Source organism: Molothrus aeneus, chromosome 4 (assembly GCF_037042795.1).
Source record: "Molothrus aeneus isolate 106 chromosome 4, BPBGC_Maene_1.0, whole genome shotgun sequence".
Taxonomy (NCBI): domain Eukaryota; kingdom Metazoa; phylum Chordata; class Aves; order Passeriformes; family Icteridae; genus Molothrus; species Molothrus aeneus.
In genome coordinates, this window is record NC_089649.1 from 23,640,007 (window position 1) to 23,660,005 (window position 19,999).

General features: G+C 39.2%; 1 protein-coding gene across 2 annotated transcripts in view; it reads left to right on the forward strand.

Moving 5' to 3' along the window:
* TNKS (tankyrase) overlaps positions 1–19,999 on the forward strand; it is a 128,399-nt gene that overhangs the window by 67,190 nt on the left and 41,210 nt on the right. For both annotated transcript variants that reach the window (XM_066548077.1, XM_066548078.1), the window contains exon 6: positions 17,402–17,496. In XM_066548077.1, the coding sequence (XP_066404174.1) occupies positions 17,402–17,496 (95 nt within the window). The remainder of the gene's footprint in view (positions 1–17,401; positions 17,497–19,999) is intronic.

Below are 19,999 nucleotides of genomic sequence, written 5' to 3' on the forward strand. Positions count from 1 at the left end.
CCCTTGCAGATGTTTTCTTGAACATTTATCACTTCAAAGTAAAAATTAAAAAAAAAAATTACAAAACTTTTAAAATTCATATTGAGATAGCAGAAATTGAGATAGCAGCCTCTGAATTAGTTAGGAAATTTGTGCCCAAAGCTTGGAAGGCATATTGCAGTTAAAGTTCCCGTGTATGGAGACTTTGAAAATATGTTTGGTTGGTTGGTTTTTGGTAAGTGCACTGGGTTTTGAAACACCTTTTAAGATGCCTTGCCATTGATATTAATTAGCTTTTTAAAAATTATATCTACCAGATTTTTTTTTTTCTACTACCACATGTATACAGGAAGGTTGGAAAAACCTTCCTCTAAACCTATGGAAGGTTTACTAATGCTTTGTAGTAAGCATGCTATATAATTGTTAAGTATTTAATTTGTAAAGCAAAGTGTTCAGGTCCTGTTCTAGTGCAAGATCACTTGGGGTTTGATCAGTTTAAGCTGTGCTGCAAATTAACTGAGCTTGTCAATGGAAGTCTCCACTGGTGTAGCTGCCTGTAGTTGATCTGTGGTGATTTATGCTAGCTGAGGATTTGTCCATTTTGGAAGTTGCTTTTTGCATTCCTTGATACCTTTAGTAATTTTTTTTGCAGATCTTCTGAGCGTTCAAGCTCAAGCTTAGGACAGCATAAGGCCACAGTTTGAATGCAGCTCTCAGGCCAGGAATGCAGACTCTGCGGATTGGCCCCAGATTCTCAGCATCATGCTTGTTCTGCAGTACAGCTGGACCCACAAACTCTTCCCTCAGTCTGCTTACCTCTTTCTTCAGTCTGTGCATTCCTTGATTTTCTGAGATGTCCAGCTCTAGTCTAGTGATAAGGGAACACTTGCTGGGTGGGTGAAGAAATTGGGTTCCAGTACTGAATGGGTAATTATTTTTTCTGGATTAGCAGATGGTGATATTTTTGTCCTCATACTTTGGGGTGCAACTGTATGCAGTTTAGTTTTTTCCCCCTGGGGGATTTCTCTCATGCATATTAACATCTGGGGTTCTGGATTTCTCAAACACCACATGTGCTGTGAAGTTGTGCTTTATAGAATGGGTAAAAGGAGTGGAAAACTCTGACAGTATCTTGCTGGTCTGAAACCAGCGAAGGTTGGAAGTAAAAAAGATTTATTGCATTCTGGGTGCTGCTTGCAGCCTTTTTGAAAAGTATTGACAGCCAGAGTCTGATTCCTACTGGACAGGATTCCATGATTCTAAAACAGTTACATCTGGTGCTGATAACCATTGCTCCATCTGTTTATTTAGGATAGAGGTCAAGACAAATAGGAATGAAAACTGAAGTTCCTTCTTTCCCTCCAAAGTCACAGTTTAGGTAGGTTATAGTCATTGTAGAAATGTTCACATTACTGAAGCTTTTGAGCTGCTGTCTGAAGAGGGAATGTATTCTTTGCCATTATCTTCTGGAGGGAAAAATGAATTAGTGTGCAAAACAGAGACCATTTTTAAACATCAGCTGAAGTCTTCCTGCATACCAAGGATCATGGTAGTTTTTGGGAGTTTTGATGACCAAAGAAAATCAGCAATAATCATCTCAGGAACTGCAATTTCATTAAGCTAGGTAATGATTGATTTTTGTGCAAGTACTGGCTTATGTGCATATTCAGTGTCTCTCAGGGCACAAATAATGAGCTGTATAGTGCAGAGCTATGTGGTACTGTGTAAGCAAATTAGTATTACACAAGGGTAAATTTTACAAAACCTGTTTTTTTAAAACTGTCTTATTTGTTTACTTTTTAAAAAGCAATGCTTGAGCCGAAATATAATAGTGATTTTTCATGGCAATTAGTCCTGCTTTGATGTCGGTGTTTTTTGGCAGGAGACTGGAAATTTGCAGTTGTTATGATGTGGTGTTGTATGTAAGGCAACATTTACATGTTGCATCATTTCTGTTCACATTGCCTCACCAAGTATCAGAACAGAACTTAGACACAGTGCACAGAACCTGCCTATTGCTGTGGGTCTGAAATTTCCCTGCATCCTACCTGTGAGTTCTGCTGGTCTCCTTGGTCTTTACATTATCTGTAGAAGTAATGACTTCTAGAAGACAAGGCTGTGGTGTTGGTGTTAGCAGATGGTAATGAATTTCACAGTTAAGAAGCCAAGATAGACATCTATTTATGTGTCTGTATAAAGGTATGTTGGTTTTAGATCCCCTGTTATTTTCCCTCAAATATTTTCCTCTGGGGTTGTCTTTTTCAAGGCTTTGTTATGAGTGAATTTCCAAAAAATGATTTTTGACCATTTTAAATCACCAGGTTCATCTGCTGGAAATTAACGCTGTATTACTTCATCATGGAAGCTGGATTTATGACTTGTTACAACTGTCTCTGCTTACCTAAATCAGTGGCAAGAGACAGGTTTAAAATTGCACATATAATGGTTGCAGGTTGAGTAGAAGCACTTAGTCCACTTATTTCCTTCAGGAAGCTGATGTGAACACTTGAAAGCTGTTTAAGGAAGAAATTGATGTTGCCTCCATTTCAAAAATGCAGAAGTATCTGACCTGATAAGAAAGGATTGGTTTCAGCAGTTCAGATAAGAACTCTTTTCTACAAGACACTTCCCATGTGACTAATCATAGCTTTCCAAAGTGACCTGCATCCAGCTGACGTGGTAGCTGTTAGCAATAGGAGGTTGGATTTTTGGTTGTACATAATATCCTGCTCCTGCACTGCATTATACATGCTCAGATCATGCTGGCACTAAAATACTCAGGTGCTGGTTGAATAAAACCTTTTCTTATGCAAGGGAATCCAAACTCCTCTATTTAGGAGTTACCCAAAAACCAATTTGTTGAGTGGTCTTCTTGAGGTGGACCCCTTGAAGTAGAGCAAATATCTAATATTTTGAGCTCTTAGGACCATAGAAAAGTCATTAACTGAAAAATAAAATGCTTGTTTTGTACTTTGAAGTAAAGTTTCTGTAGCAGCTGTGTTTTGTATTTACATTTTGTATCAACCATATGAAAAACAGAATACAATGGCATAACCTGTGACAGTGTGATCTCAGGTATTAGTTCAACTTGAAGCAGGAATTGCTACCAGAGGGCAGCACAGAATGCAGTTCCTCCATAGCTACATTGTTTTGTGTCCTGCACCTTCCCTCCCTACTTCCTGTTTTGGAAACTAGAAATGTTCTTTTTGCAACAGGTGAATCAGGGATCCTGCAAACAATGCACCTCAGTTTTTCCTTGCATGGGACCGTCCAGTACTGTGGATAATGTAGTGATCCCATGGGGAAAAATAGGCAATTAATTAAAATGCCATTTCTGTCATGCACGTGGTCATACCTCACTTATTTGCACTGTTGTCTTCTGACTTGTAGTGTCCCTTTGTTTATTCCCAGTTTTCAGTCCTTAAGAGCTCTCACTACCAGTCTTTGGTATTTTGCTTCTGCAATGCCTTTGTTGTTGCACCTTTCCAAACTAGCTGTAGACAACCCTGGATCCAGAATACCAGAAACAGGCCTTTTCATTAAACTTTGTGAGTCATAGGAGACATACTTGCCTCTTGGGTTTGACTGAGGCTGTTGCTTCAGCCTGTTCTTTCCTGACATAGGGATATTGGTTTTTCTCATGCATGGCCTCATTCCGGTTCATTGGCACAGGGTTCAGATGTAAGAATTCCAAGTCTGAGAAGGTCTGCAATGCAGTGCTGAGTAGCAGCATCCTTGGCCCGAGGTAACCACTGCAAAAGATCTTGAGAACAATGTGCTCCTCAGCTTTTGCTGTGGGACATCCCTGATACCAAGTAGCATTGGTAGTAAGTAGTATTTGGATGAAATTGCAAATTCTTTCTCTTGCTTCCTGTGCGTCTTTCTCTCTAATGAAAGATCAGCCTGTAAACAAAGGGCTGGTAAAGAGAAATTAAATTCTAACAAGATCAGGTGAGTTATGTCTCCTCTTACCAGGGAGTCTCCAATTTGCTGCCGGTAAGTGAATTTGCCAACCCCTGTTCAACAACTCTGGTTGTTTGCAGCCATTTTCAAGAAAAATCCTGCAATTGGAAAGAAAATTGGTATAACTTCCAATTTCTGAGTCCGTATGGAACAATCGATCCACATTTTCACAAGCTTTCCCTTTACAGTTATTAAGCCTGCAGACTTGGGTAGAGCTTTAAATTCCCCTGTAATATGCTTGGCTCTAGGAGCTGGGGGTTGAAGAAAAATGCCACGTACTGCAAGATGTGAACACATTGTGTGCTGGTGAAACTGTAAACCTTCAGAATTGTGTGCATTTTTCTTGTCCTGTGAAATAAAAAGCAAAATTAATACCACATAAATCCATAGGTCTGTTTGTTCTGTAATCTATGTCATAGAGATTATATTCAGATGGGTGTGGAATGTATTTTGGAAGAAACTATTTCACATACAATAAAAAAAAGTTGTTTGAGTTATTGGGAAAATCTACTTTTCTACAGACAAAAGCTGTTTATTTGAGCAAAAGACTTGTGAACAGATAGCCAATGTAAGGCCTTGCCATGCCCAAGGGTATTTCTGAATGTCACTGTAGACTTTACATGTTTGGAGTTTTTTGTCACATATAGTATCGTACCTAGTTTCACAATTTGCATTTCATCTTTCTCAAAGTTTTATGAACTCTTCTGCTGGTATACATTGTTTGTTTGTGTGGCTTGTAAATACAGTCCCTACTCTTAAGGCTTCTCTACAACAAAAAAATAACTAACTAGTGCAAAGGAGAGCAAGCATCCAGAATAATAGTTAACTGTATATTATTCTTGGTTCAGAATTCTCCTTCATTAATCTAATAAAATGAAAAGATTAAAAATTGTTTAATGAAATTCATTTTGTTTCAGAAAAAAAGAAAGCTCCACAAATCCAAAACAGTTATTTCAGAGTAACTGGAGAGACAAGCCCTTGCTAAATCTGCTCACTTTCTGCTTACTAGCATAAATGTCAGTCTGGTTTTGATGAAATGCTTTAGACTCAGTTTTGTGGGTGGGGAACATGCAGATTTTGGCTTCTACATTTGTAGTCCTGCAGGGATTTGCCAGAAGTTTCCTGATGTGCAATTACAGGGCTGTGGAACTGCAGTTATCAAAATAAGCAGTAACCACACAGGCTGGTAGCTGATGTTGGCTTGTGTAACGCTGGCTGTGGCTGATGGCTTCTGGACACTGCAGCCCTTGTTGGCACTGATCTTGAGTGTGTTTCATGAAACATGTGTATCAAGGTTATATCTAGGGCTGTGAGCTGGTAGATTGATAAAGAGAATCACAGAATGTCCTGGCTTGGATGGTTCCTTAAAGATCATCTAGTTCCAGCCTCCCTGCTATGGGCAGGGACACTTTCCATCAGACCAGGTCAAATATTTTAAATCAAATCCTGTGTGCAAAATTGAAGGTATTTTCTGGATTTAGTTAATGGTGTACTGTAAAAAAAAAAGTGATATTTCCAACATTACAAGAAGATTACAAAGCAAGTGTTAAATGTCATAACGTTTGTGTTGTGCCTTGGGCAGAAGTGCCCAATTCCGTATATGTACAAAGAACATTCAAAAATGGTCACAATTGTGTTTTGCCTTTAAAACACCTATTTTATTTGTTAGTTCCCAGGCTTCATGCATGTTAGAAAAAGTGACAAGTTATGCACTTTGTTATGCTGTGATCCTGTCTTACTTCATCTGCCAAGCATGATCAAAGTGGGTAGCACAAGAATGCCTCTGCAGACTTTGTATGGTATAGATGACTTGGCTTAATTTCTATCCCTGGTGTCACTTAAAACCTTTTATATTCAAGGATGATACCTTTTGAATAAAATGTAAAACTGATCTACTTGATTTAGGTTTCTGTTATGAGATCCTAAATATTTTCCCTAAAACATTTCAGTGAGTATCCCTTCATATATTATTTGAAGTGTATTCTGTCATGTCCACAAATAGAAATTGTGCACCAAAGGACCAGAAAGAAATTGTTTACGCTGTCATCGTTCTCTTTGTATTGTTCTCTAAAATTCAGGAAATCTTATTTGTTAGATCTTAATTAATGTGCTCTTTGGGAGGCCTCAAATGTGTTGAAGGCACGGGGGATTTTTATACCTGAACTGTTTTCCCCTTGATGATTAGCTTCACACAGGAGATGACTTCCTGCATTAGGCTATTATCCATCTTTTGTCAGGAGAAAACAAGTCAAACTGGCAGATTTGGGCAGAGCTGCCATGTAATATTTTATGCACATTAACTAAAAGCTGTCTTCTGGATTTGGCTCTTAACAGCTCACAGAGCATCCAGAGGCCGAGTACCGATAATATTTCTTCTACTGTGATCTCAGGGGTGGAGCCCCTTCCAGAGCTTGCTGAGATTGTTTTGAATTGAAATGCAGCAGCTCAGTCCAGGGACTGAGTGCATTTGACTTCTTTATATGGTTGACTGTAGTGAATACTGTAGGTGATATTTCCATGCTTGGTGTCACTTTGCTCTCAAAATCCCTGCATGGGAGCATAAGAAGTACTGAGAAGCAAACTGATCTGCTTTCTGGTTGCTTTTTGCTTTGGAGTGTGGCATTACTTTGTGGCCTCCCTCTGTTGTGACATCTATCACTTCGTTGTACACTATTTCCCATCTCTCTCTGCTGTTGTGCAACCACCCGAGGACCCAACATCATCTTCCTAATAAACCACTGGTGAGGATTTAGTTAAAAAACCCATTGAGTACCTATTGTAACTTGTATGTGTTGGCTTACCCTTATGCATGTGCTTGTTGTGCTTCAGAAAACCCAAGTTTTTGACTCTTCTCAAGCAGGTTGTGTTTATGCAGGTGTTCACTAAATCTAGCTGTTATTATATTGTATTTTTGCTTGCACAAACATCAAGATTACGGGCCTCTATGTAGTTCCTCAAAATGTGCACTGATGATTGGTTTGTAACTTCCGTGTCTTCACATACCAAAATAATCTTAGGTGAAGGTCATGTACAGCTAGTAATTCACCTGTTTTAGTCTCCTGTGCTTTAGAGTAGATCCACTTTAGTCCTGGCAATTTGTTGATGTTCATTTTGGTTATGGGGATGGCAACCTCCTCTATGCTTAATTCAGAGAGATCCTTTGCCAAGCTTCTCCCAAATACGTACGTGCTCCCAAATACGTACATGCTCAAGCTTTGCCAAGCTTCTCCCAAATATGTACCTGCTCACTCACCAGGATTTTGGAATAAGACTTACTGTTTTTTCTAAGATGTATACCAAACAAAAAGATCCTTCAGTTCTTCACAGTGCCTTCTTGCCTGTGAGATCTCCATTTCTTGCCCTAGCATCTCCTTGCCCCACTGAACTGGCTGGTGTATTTTGTGCTCCTAGTTGGTTTGAATCCATTTCACCAGTTACTACTTAAACTGTTTTTGCCTGTCTACTTGGTTTTTTTACCTCTAAACTACTGGAGTTTGTGGTCCTTGTGTTTTTCTCCAGCTTCTAAATTCAGCTTTTTGAATGTCCTCTTAATTCTAGTAAACTCTTTTAGCTTGCTGTTGGTCATACTGGCTTCTTTCACTATATCAAGCCTTTCCCAGTAGAAGGTATGCATTAGCAAAGTGTCTCCAGTATTACCTTCACTAGTAGTTTTTGTGCTGTCTGTAAGGACATAATTTTATTACTTACTAATTCTAGCTTATTTTTAAAAACTTGCCATTTTTTCCATAGCTCCACTTTATGAAGGCTGGTGCCTCATGTTGGATTATTTTAGCAAGCATTTCCCTGAAGATGAGTTGTATCTGAGTGTGTTATAGCTGCTGTTAAAGACAACTTCTACTGAAAAGTTTTGCTTCAGGTGTCATTTGGTACCCTTCCAGTAGTTGCATTTACCCATGTGGTGTTCCAAGCCACTTTCTCTGTAGGAGAGTCACTGATAGCATCCAAACATTTCACCTCTTAGGTCACCCAAAGCCCTTGTGTTTTCTGCCCTTGCTGTGTCTCTCTGATTTTTCCCAGCACACCAGTTATCACTTGCTCCTACAACCCCATCACTGACTTCAGAGGTTGTATGGATAATTTATAGTGATCAGTTTAGTTCTGAATGAAAAGAACTGCAAATACTTATGTGCAAGGAGAGGTGTATTTACATAACCATTTTTAAAAGTATTGTTTAAGTTGACTGAGCAGGCAGCAGATGAAGGATAAAGGGGAAGGAAAATGCCAAAATGTATTGTAATTGATGATGGATGTGTCATTGATGAACAAGAAAATTGAGATGATTTGATTAGTCTTTTCCAAGTAATATTATATGTGACTACTTATAAAAGAAACTTATTTCTTACAAGTGAAATACTTTAAAATTTTAATATTCTAGTAACAGTTGCTTTTCAATTGGAATTACAAGATGAATTCTCTGTCTTTTCCCTGTATTTTGCAAGGTTGCTCTTCAAAAGGAATGGTAAAGGCTATTTGATTGGATGATAAAGTAATTTAATTCTAAAATTTGCAAATTATCACTGTAATGCAAAAAGAGCATTTTGTGTATTAATTTTATTAATTATTTTATATTTCATGTTTTAATCGAATTCCAAAATATAAGGTATGTTTATTTCATACTCAGCGCTGGAGCTGAAATGCAGTCAACATGCAAGTGTTTCTCATAACAGTTTTTTCTGACCCAAGTTTCAATAAAATGAGTGAAGTGCTGATTTGACAGAGAGAATGATCAAATTCATTTATTCCTTCTTAATAATGTGAAAATATTATGAACTGAAGCCCAGAAAGTTTCTAGTTGGAAGGGGAAGGTGGGGAATCAAAGTAAATACATCAAGGAGAAGTAGTAAAAATAATAAGATAGGTAAAAAGAAAAGGGAAATGAAAGATTGGTAGTTGACTGTATTAGGAAGAACATTGATGTTTGTACAGACCGGGGAACGAGAGGCTGGAGCAGCGCTGCAGAAAGGGAGCTGAGGGTCCTGGGCCATGGCATTGAATGGGAGTCACTGAGCCCTGGCAGCCAGGAGGGCCAGCCCTGTCCTGGGGGGCAGCAGGCACAGCCAGGCAAGGGAGGGGATTGTCCCGCTCTGCTCTGAGCTGGGGCAGCCTCACCTCCAGTGCTGGGGGCAGCTCTGGGTGCCACAAGATCAGAAAGACACTGAGCTGTTGGAGAGTGTCCAGAGGAGGGCAACAAGGATGGCAAAGGGCCTTGAGGGGAAGCTGTGTGAGGAGTGGCTGAGGTCACTGGGTCTGTTCAGCCTGGAGCAGAGGAGACTGAGGGGAGACCTCAGTGCAGTCATAACTTCCTGGTGAGGGGAAGAGAGGGGCAGGCACTGATCTCTTCTCTGTGCTGACAGTGACAGGACCTGAGGGAATGGCCTGAAGTTGTGTCAGGGCAAATTTAGGTTTGATATTAGGAAAAGGTCCTTCACCCAGAGGGTGGCTGGGCACTGGAACAGCTCCCCAGGGAAGTGGTCACAGCACCAAGGCTGACAGAGTTCAAGAGGTGTTTGGGCAATACTCTCAGGCAAAAGGTGTGACTCTTGGGGTGTCCTGTGCAAGGCCCGGAGTTGGACTTAATGATCCTGGATGGGTCCCTTCCAACTCAGGCTATTCTATGACTACAAAAGATTTTGATAGCATGTGGTAAAAGAAGAGACTGCAAGAGCAAAGAACCTTGGCAGTTTTGGTTCTCTGGTGATTCAGTGTGCATCTTCTTCAGATTGCCAAAAATGGCTATGCCGGACACAATGATACTGTAAGGAGTTTCTCTGTAGGGTTCTACCGTATCTGTCAAGTCAGCATAGATCTCCTTTCAGTGTTAAATAACATCAGCCACATTCCTTTAGGAGAAGAGAGTGGATCTTTACTGTAATTCTTTCCTTATGTAGCTCAGCAAGCCACTTTTCCCTCAGTTGTCGGTATGTATCACCAAAGAAACAGCATATACTCCTCTGCTTCTCTGATAATCCATCTCAAAGTTCCTCTCCCTGTGTCCTTGAGTGCTGCCAGAGATGTATTCTGTGCTTCTGAATCTGGGAAAACTACAAATACTACTTTGTGGTGAAAGCCCCAGAATTTCTTTTCATACTGCAGTTCCATCCCCAGCTACACCCTCATCATGTAGCAATGGAAGAGATTCTTGTAAAGATCAGTCTTCTGAGAATACTATGGTTTTGTGAGAAGTGTTACTCAATTTTTCTGACACATCCTCTGTGGAACTGTTTTGCCAAATGGTGTCTGAGATACGTGCCTATACAGAGGATTTTCGGGGAAGGGAGGAGGTGTTGCATTTTAGTTCTTGTTTAGGAAGAGGTCAAAGATTACTAGTGCCCTATTTATGGGATCTGCTGTTTGTGAAATCCTTCAGAGATCAATGATGTTCCTATTTAAAGTGTCTCTCCCAGTTCTCTAGCTTTTTCCCCTTAGTCTATGTTTCTAGGTTTGTTTCTGAAAGTAATGACAACCCCCTGAGCGCTATAGCCTGAGGACAGAGTGACTGGACAGTGGCCAGGCAGAAAGGGGCCTGAGGGTGCTGGTTGAGAGTAGCTGAACATGAGCCAGCAGAGTACCCAGGTGGCCAAGTCCAGTGGTATTGTGGCCCATGTCAGGAATAGTGGGGCCAGCAGGACAGGGTGGTCATTCTTCCCTTGCACTCATCACTGGTGAGGCCACACCTCGAGTGCTGGGTCTAGTTCTGGGCCCCTCAGTTTAGGAAGAATGCTGAGGTACTGGAGCAGGTCCAGAGAAGGGCAACTTGTGTCTGGAGCACAAGTCCTGTGAGGAGCAGCTGGGGGAGCTGGAGTTGTTTAGCTGGAGAAAAGGAGGTTCAAAAGAGTGCATATCACTGTACAGCTGCCTGAAAGGAGGCTGTAGCCAGGTGGGGATCAGTCTCTTATCCTGGGCAACCAGCAACAGGACAAGAGGACAAAGCCTTAAGCTGCACCAAGGGAGGTTTAGATTGGGTATTATGAAGAATTTATTCACAGAAGGAGTGATTGGTCAGTGGAATGGGCTGCCCAGGGAGCTGGTGGAGTCTCCATTCCTGGAGCTGTTTAAGAAGAAACTGGATGTGGCACTGAGTGCCATGGTCTAGTTGACAAGGTGGTGTTCAGTCATAGGTTGGATTCAATCTCAAAGGTCTTTTCCAATCTAATTGATTCCATGATTTCCTTTTCTATCTTATTTTAACCTTGAGGTGGAGACTCTCCAGTTATTTCTTTGTCTACCCCTGTGCAAGATCACACTTGTCATCCTGTTGGTCCTTCCCCACGCTAGGCCCGTAGGTGATTGAAAAAGCTTGTCTCTTATAAATCTCCTGCCCCCTTATTTGTCAACACTTACCCCAAGTTGCAGTACAACAGGGTCACTGTGTTAATATGTGGGACTGATGCCAACCCTTGTCATGCTGTCTTAGAGGTTCAGACATACAGTCAGAAAATTGGGTTGTCTCTGAAAGGTCAGATCTACTAGAGAAGCATTCAGTAGTCAGTAGATTGGACAGTACAGCCCCCTGAGAAGGAACATATTTGAATACTCACTGGATATGAGGAGCTGGTCTGTCTCCCAAGCAGACCTCTTCCAAATGAGGCCTTACTCTGTTGGTGTGTTTGCAGTATTTTTGGCCTTCTTTTTCCGTGTTTTTTAACTCTTCCTCGAGTTTATGAACATTCTTGCCCATTGATGCTCTGCCCTAGCACTGCTGTGTCTGTGCAGTCGAGCTGGTTTTGTCTTTGCTGGTTTACAGCTCAAAACAGTTGGTTCCTCACCACCACCACCCCCCACCTGCCAAGAGATCATCTGATATACCAGACCTCTAAATTAAGATACTGTTTGCCTTGCAGATTCTGAATTGGTTAACTGTTCAGTTCATTTTCCCTGTCATTAGCTGTTAGAAAGCAGCACGTGAAATTTGTGACATAATGTTTTGTGAAATTTTACTGTACTAAGCCTGTCCAGTTCAATAGTCTAATTAATTTCTACTGTTTGTATTCTGAAGATGAAGCAGTTAAATTACCACTGGAAACAGTGGAGTGAGAAATGTTTTCCTTAAGTATTTTTTAGTTCTTGTCTTTAGGAATTTTGTTTGTTTGTAGGGGTGTTAGTTTGTTTCTTGTTTATTATGTTTTTTTTTACATAAGAAAAGTGGTTTAGGCTCTTCACCTGTGTGCTTATCTCCAGAGTTGCAGCTAGCTCATCTACAGTCAGCAGTCTGACATGACTTGTTTTCCTGAAGCAGCATCTATAAGTTTGTCCCTAAATTGTCAACCACGAATTTAAATAACTCAGTGCTCCTATAAAATGTCCAAGGAAGCTGCATGATTAGTGTGACAAGTCATGTGGCTGGTGAACAGAAGCATGGACCCTTTCCTGCTCATTAAAAGCTTAATTATTCAGTCAAGGATAGGGAACTTCATTACTTTTGTACCAAATGTGTGAGAGCATTATAGCATGAATATAAAATAATTATTTTGAGTTACTTGAAATATGTGTTTATAGAAGGAAATATTTTGTACCTAAGTCCTGTCTTGGCACAATACAAACAAATGTTAATGAGCTATTTCCCAAGAAAGCTTCCAAATTAATTTAAAATAAAGGTGTAAGATGGGTGCACTGTTTAAAATTAGAATGCAAGTTGGTATCTGAGCAGCAAAGGAAAAGCCTCATTGTTTCCACAGTGGAAAAGTTTAGGAATGTGTCTGTAAGATTTTAGTGTTGTTGCAACTTGTTTTCTTACCCCATTTATCAGAATGATAAAGTGGTGACAGGAGGTACTCTGCTTGCATCCGGAATGTCTTCCTGATGTACTCTCATGATTGATGTGGTTCATTTTAGAGATGTCTGCAAGAGAGCAGCATCAAGCACAGGCTACTGTGATTGGAAAGAAAGATTCTGTCATAAATTCTAACACAGTAAAGAGAAAGTTGTTTGCTTTGCCAGGAGTCAGGACATCTTTCAAAACAGTTTTATGAAAACTATGAAACAAGGGTCCCTTCTGCGATTAGAAATCCCTGTGCTCTTCCCTTAATTCAAAACGCTTCTCTTAAGGGAGTTTGTATGACAAGCTACAAGAGTTTTAAGGTATTTTTGTTGCTGTTTTCTAAGGGCAGTATGATCTGAATACAATAAATGTTTTTTTTTAACTACATTTGTTAAATGGGAGTTTGCTGCATATCTGCAATTTCCAAATCTACTAAACCTGAAGATTACTACAGACATGATATAAAAAGTCACAAATATTTAAATCTGCGTTAAACATTTTAAAATCCCTCCCTCTTTTTTTTTTTTTTTGGTGTGTCCTCTGTCAGCAGGGTGTTGTAGAAGAGTTAACATTAAACATACAGGTATCCTTAGCTATTTTTTTGCCAAGCTTTACTTGTTTCCCCATCTGTGTAAAAGCCACCCTTACTGGTTCATATCCCTGTGGGGACCTTCTGAACTTGAGAGTAGCCATATGTGATGGCCAGAGCTGGCCATCAAAATCAGAGTGTTGACTCTTTATTATGAGAATGCCCTTTCTGTAGACAATTATATGAATTTATGATAATTCTAAATCACTGTATATTGATGTAAATAAGATGTGTGATGAGATCTTATTTATGTAATAAGATTGTTGGTTTTAATAGCCTTCAAGATGGCAAGTTGAGAATGAGAGAAACGTATAGATTAGGATTTTTATCAGATAGCATTATATAAAGATTTTGGCAGTAGAAAACAAGAACAGGAGATATTAGTTTTTAAAACAGTTCCTGCAGCTGTTATTAATCATGCAGATAATGCATAATATGAGATGGTTACATAAGATCCCTTGGTTTAAAATTGCCCTTAAAATGTGTAATTTGAATCTGAAATGAAACTTTCTTCTGAGGCAGTGTGGCAGCATTACCGTCTGAAGGCTGCTGAAGACTCTTTAGCAAGATAAGGGAAATGGCTGGTGCTTGGAGCTGGAACTCCCACATTGCCTGTGGACAGCTTGTTGAAACAAATTTTCAGATTTTAGCAGAAGCTTCCCAGAGCCTGCAGCGCTGGAGATCCCTCCCGGCCCCTTTTGTTTGATGCAGGTGAACAGGGGATGGCAGGTCCAAGGCAGCTGACCTTGAACAGGGGTCATCAAATCAGCTCTTGGTAACAAAGCAGTGCAAAAATACCTAAGGCTCACTGAGAACAGTATCAAATTATCAAATCTAAAAAATGCATTTCTTGTATTCCCAGGCAACACATTATCAAAAAGACTGCAGGCAAAACCACCTCCCTTACTATAAATAGTAGGTATATAGGTTGACAGCAATTGCCATCTTGTGTACAGTGATGTTCCTTAAAGTGCTCTCAGTACCTGCTTTGACTCAGTTAGAGCTGCCATAAAATTTTCAAATAATATGAGCATCTTGCATGATGGTCTACTTTACTTAATAAAAATGGAGTTATACTCTTTTTAATTATACTAGCAAGTAAGCCAGTGTGATTGGCCTGGTAACTGTGAATGTGAGTCTTGGAAGGTAAGTGCCCTCTAAGGATTTTTGTTAGTAAGTCTTGCCAAGTTCTGCAAGATATGGGAGGAGGGGTTAATTGATAAATCTGTTTTCTTAATATTAAGTCATTAATTTGATATACCTTTGAGGTGCAGTAGACATTGCTATCAATGGTGTTTAGTTTTTACTTCCCTGATGCTATATAAATAGCATGTTAATTTTAAGAATCACTCTCTACTGCTGTAGTTAGCTTTTTTTTTGAGGGCTCATAATGTCATCTAATGAGTAGTTCATGTAGCACAATATTATCTTTTAGTTACCTAGATTCTGTAATTAGCATACAAAGTTGTAACTCCACATGAGTATTTTTACCTATTAAATCTATAGTATGGATGAATCCTCTTTCTTAGGAGTAAGGAAAAGATGTTTTTAAGAATCATGGAGACAGCATCTTCCTGCTTTCTCCTTCCTGAAGCGTATGTAAGCACGGCATTTATAAGAGCCATTTAGCCAAAATAATGAGCAACTGGTTTGTGAATAAAGGGGAAGCAGCACTCCAGGTTGTCTGCTCCTGCCTCCTGCACCTGTGTGTGTGTTCACTTGTCCTTGACCATCAGTTAAGCGGTCTCTCTGGCCCTCTGACTGCCTGCCTCTCCAGCACTGGGTGTTTGCAGTTGCAGAGTTGAAGCATGCTGCCTGCTGGAGATCTCAGCCCCCCTCTCCAGGATGGGCCCAGGGAGCATCAGTTGATGCTGCTTGGAGAGAGCCACAGCGCGGCACACAGCTTTGCTGGAGCTGCTCTGGGCCACAAGGCAGGCACATCAAATGTCAGGTGCCTGGCTGCAGTTAAATAATTCTGGTGTGCTGGGAAAGACAAGATGCTCTGTATTTCAGTCTTGGGACTGGGGTGTCTGCATGCCCTTGCTTAAGAGAAGGAGGTAGCTCACCTTACTGAAAGACACGGATATAAGTTGTCTAAAGATTTGGGTTAATGCTGATTTGCTTCATTTATGCCATTTGTTGTGAAGCTATAAGCTTGAAAAGTTTTGTGTTTCTTCTCTAATGAAGTTATTTGGCAAATGCAGATCTATTAACCCTAGAAATACAAAGTGCACAGTCCCAGCATGAGTCATAATAGTTTTAATTTTAAGGAGTGAGCAAGACTCTGGGGTTATGTGTCCTTACTGAGAACATCTCTGTTAATAATGTTTCCTTTTAGTAAAGCATCGTTTTGGAAGTCTGCCATCATTGTTGTAGAAGTGGCGCATAGACAAGAAAAATGAAGTTTAATTGTTGTGAGGTTAAAGGATCCTGCAGTGTTCCAAACATTTATTGCTTGGCTCCAGTTTTTCTGGAGTCTAGACCTTTGAATGGACAGACTTCTCTGTAGTCCATTTCAAATTATTTTTCGTTTTCTGACTTACTAATTCAATTGATAAAACTGGATTTAGTAACCAACCCAAGGCAACTGTCAGAATAAATAGTGCTGAAGTATTCTGCTAGTGTCAATAGCAGCATCATCCTTATCCACATTTTCATTAGTATTTATGATATTGCATTCTAGATCAGTCTAAATTGTTAATTATTTTATAATAGGGGCAGATATAAAAAGAATATATTGCCTTCTAGATCAGTCTAAATTGTTAATTCAGTAGCAGAAGCCTTAATAGTAATAGATCCTGATAATTTGTGTGGTCAAACAAGTAAGTGTTTGTTGTTCCTGGTATTTTGTTTCTTGGAAACACTCTGGGGATCTTCATGTTAGAATGTTAGAGGTCCTTCAGTAGAGATAATTCTGAAGATGGGTCTTATGGAAACTTGTATAACTACTTCCCTAAATTTACTGAGTTTTCCAGTTGTTTTTCTAAGAGATACCCTGTGCTGTCATTTCTGATAGTACAACCTGTGTCCTCAATACAATACACGGGACATTTGGTTGTTGTCAAAGTTGTTACTCTTTCTGAAGCCAAGTAGCATAGTGTTGAGACTTTAGTAAAATATAATACAGATTGCTCCCAAGTTATGGACATTAAATATGTGTTCCTGGAAATCCATACTGTTTATGGATGTATAGTACTTGCTTCTATTTATCACAGATGAGACCATTTGTCTTGATTTTTTTTTTGTTTTTTAACCTCTTGATAATAGTGAAATGTGACATCTCCCCTTGTAATACTGTATAACGATGTTTTAATGCTGACAGTAAATTTATACTTGGCATAATACAGTGAGATATGTACGTTTTCCCATGTTTCAAGCTGCTTTATGTGTGAGGTTTTACTGTGAGAACATTGTATCATTTGGTTGCCTGCCACAAAATAAATTGCAACCAAGACCCCTTTAAAATCCTCTGCTTCTCAGCCTTGGAAAGGAGGAAACAACATCATCCATTTCTGTAGGAAAGCAGTCCCCTCAGGCTGAGACAGCACACAAAATTTGTTTTATAATAAAAAAGCTTTTAAAAATAAACTTCAAGGGGGATTACTGTTGTCAACTCAACTCAAAAGCTTTCAGTTAAAATTCATTTGAGCTAGCTATGGAGAAAGGTGTTATTACTCTGTTATTATGCAGCAAGGTGCATTACTGATGAAGACCTGTATTTTGCAGGAAACTGCAATCTGCATACAATTTTCTCTTTGTCTTACCACAGCACAGTACAGAAGAAATATGGATACTTTTTTGGTGCAGAGATGATGATGATGATAATGATTTTTAAAATTAGCTTTAAATTAAGAGGCTGTTATTGCCTTGGGAGTGCCTCTATTCTTACCCACCTTAAGGCTTTTTTATTTATTTTTTTTCTTTTGGTTTGACAGCATGTGCTGTGTATTTGTTAATTCAGCTAATCACAGAAGGGTACTTTAACTTATCTTGGTGCAATGTATGAGAGTAACTGAGAGTATTTCAATGTCAGGAAGTACAAAACTTCAGATTGATATGGCTCCCATTCTTCATCTTCTTTTGTTTTGCAGTCCACTCCTTTACACTTAGCAGCTGGCTACAACAGAGTTCGGATAGTCCAGCTTCTGCTTCAGCATGGTGCAGATGTACATGCAAAGGACAAAGGGTATGTAAAATTAATTGATTTATTACCTGTTTGCAGCGCTGGTTTTGTATTAGTCAAGATACAGAATTATTTTTTTGGTTCATGTTGCAGCACAATCTCAAATAATTGTCTAAGAACGTGATGTTTGCTACCAGAAATCTGAGTGTGCTTCAGATTAGTTGTGATTGCTCTTGTTTTAAGGCTGCTTTTACACCTTTAAATTTTTTTCCCAAACTTTGAGCTTTACTTCCATTTACAGACTACCCTTTAAAATTACAGACTAACAGCATTTTTTTTTGGATAGGCGATGGGGAGAAGATACAAGGGCTTAGTGAAAGATTGCATTGAAAACTTATCTATGGCCTTATTATCTTGTTTCACATATATGGATGTAATTCCAAGTAACATCAGTAATGCTCATGTGCTCACAACTAGTGGTCCTCATAGATCTATCTTCATTGAAGCTGACAGCAAAAATCAACATATAGTAGAGGCTAAACTATTCTATTTTTGCATTAAGGGTGGTAGTTATGTAAGATATCAGCAAAGTGCACAGCAGTCAGAAATCTGAAATGATACTTGCTGTGTGTTGTTCTCAGCCATACATTTCTCATCTCTAAGATGATGATTTTCATGATGGTTGGATTGGAAGGCTTAGTTCTAACATGGTAGAAATTGGGCCCCTAGTTAAAGGCATGCATTTTGTATTCAGAATCCATAGAATTAAGATATGTGTGTGTGCCGTCTCCAGCAGCAAACCTGAGGTACTTCCTGTATTTTCATTTTCTGCTAGTGTTAGAAGTGATTTTAAATTTTCTTAGCTTCTTTCCCTTTTTTCCTTTTTCTCCAAAACAGTCCAAAGTGTACTTAAAACTCTTAAAGTTTAACTAATTGTAGCTCTTTTGTCTGTCCATTTACCCTAATGGCTTTTTTAAACAGTATTGTTGTTAAATGCATAATGACATATTATACAAGTCAGAAAATAAAAATACACCCCAAAAACCCCACAAAAACCACAGAAAACCAAAATCCACCACAACCTCCCCCATCCCCCCCAAAAACCAGAAAACACAATAAAACACCTTCCCCCTACCTGTCAAAAAAACCCCACAAAAAATAAACCACAAAAGTCCTACAGTAAAGCTCCATATAATACCTATTTAGGTAGATCCAGCATTATTTAAGCAGGTTGAAGGTCTTTTGTACCTTTCCAAAATTTCAGCATCAGTTGCTAGAAAATTCCAGTGTAGATGCTGTATGATGAGTTTTGAACAATTTGCTTGGAATGTGTGAGAGGTGGTTGAGTTGAACTTGAACTTGGGGCTGGAGCAGGAAGGGAAGGAAAGCAAACAAAGAAAGGAAAACCTTTCAGTACTTACTCTGTACTGAACTTTAAAACAACCCAAACGTATTTAGAATCATCTAACATCCTAGTAAGCTCCTACTTTTTTTTTTAGTGGCACCACACATTTAGAATCAGTGTGGTGTTTTGTTTCACCTTGCTGTTTTTTCTTTATACATAATTTATAAGAAAATAGGCTATAAATAACTGTCACTTTTCATTTAAGGAGCTAAATTAGGCTACATGGATTTTATAGAACTGTTAGGTTGTCTTCAATGGAGTCAATTCAGAGAAAGTGCTTAGGAATTGTTCTGTATTTTCAAAAGGGTCACCACTTCTAGTTAATCCCAAAGAGTAGCACAGTCAAGGAAGCAGCTCTTTCTCCACTGATCTTTCCTTTTCCTTACTGCTATTGTGCTGGAAGAGGGAAGGGGATGCTGCAGAAGTGGGCAGATGCATTGCTTCAGGACTGTCTTTGCTGACAGGCCTTGAAGCCCTCAGTCCTCTGAGATGACCATCATTTTGGAAGTGGGCAGGTTTTTTGAGTGCTCTGTGAAATGGATAGTCTCTCTGTCTCACACATGCACTCATAAGTTGTAATTAAGAAAAATAATGATGGAAAAAACAGTCTGAAAAATTTTCCCCAAACAAATTTTCCTCTCTTGTCACAAATGTGTTGCTGCTTCTGAGAGCATCCGCCTTAAAATTAAGTTTATTTAATGCTGTCTACTATTTGCTGTCCTAATTATCTCTGAGTTGGTTTTGCAGTCCTGGGAATTACCCCCTGTATTTTTCATAGGTATTATGGGGTTAATTATGGTTTTCATGTATTATGTGTACTGATCTGTTGAGCCATAACTAGCCTGTCATCTTGGCTTGAATTAAACTCATTTTGTCCTCTGCAGTAATTGCCCATCTCACATCTTCTTTTCAATGCATGACTTTTATTACATCTTGTGCTTGTGACTAAATCCCTATTATTTACTTTGCTAGTGTCATTTTTAAGTATGGCCTGCAGTAATATAACACTACAAAAATTACAGGGACTCTCTTAGAAGTATCTTGGGTAGTTAAATAGGTTGTACTGTAAAAAATGGAGGAAAATCAGGTCATTTCACAGTCTAGAGCAGCAATTTGAGTCTGCTTTCTATGGATATTTGTACATCTTCATAAAATACCCAG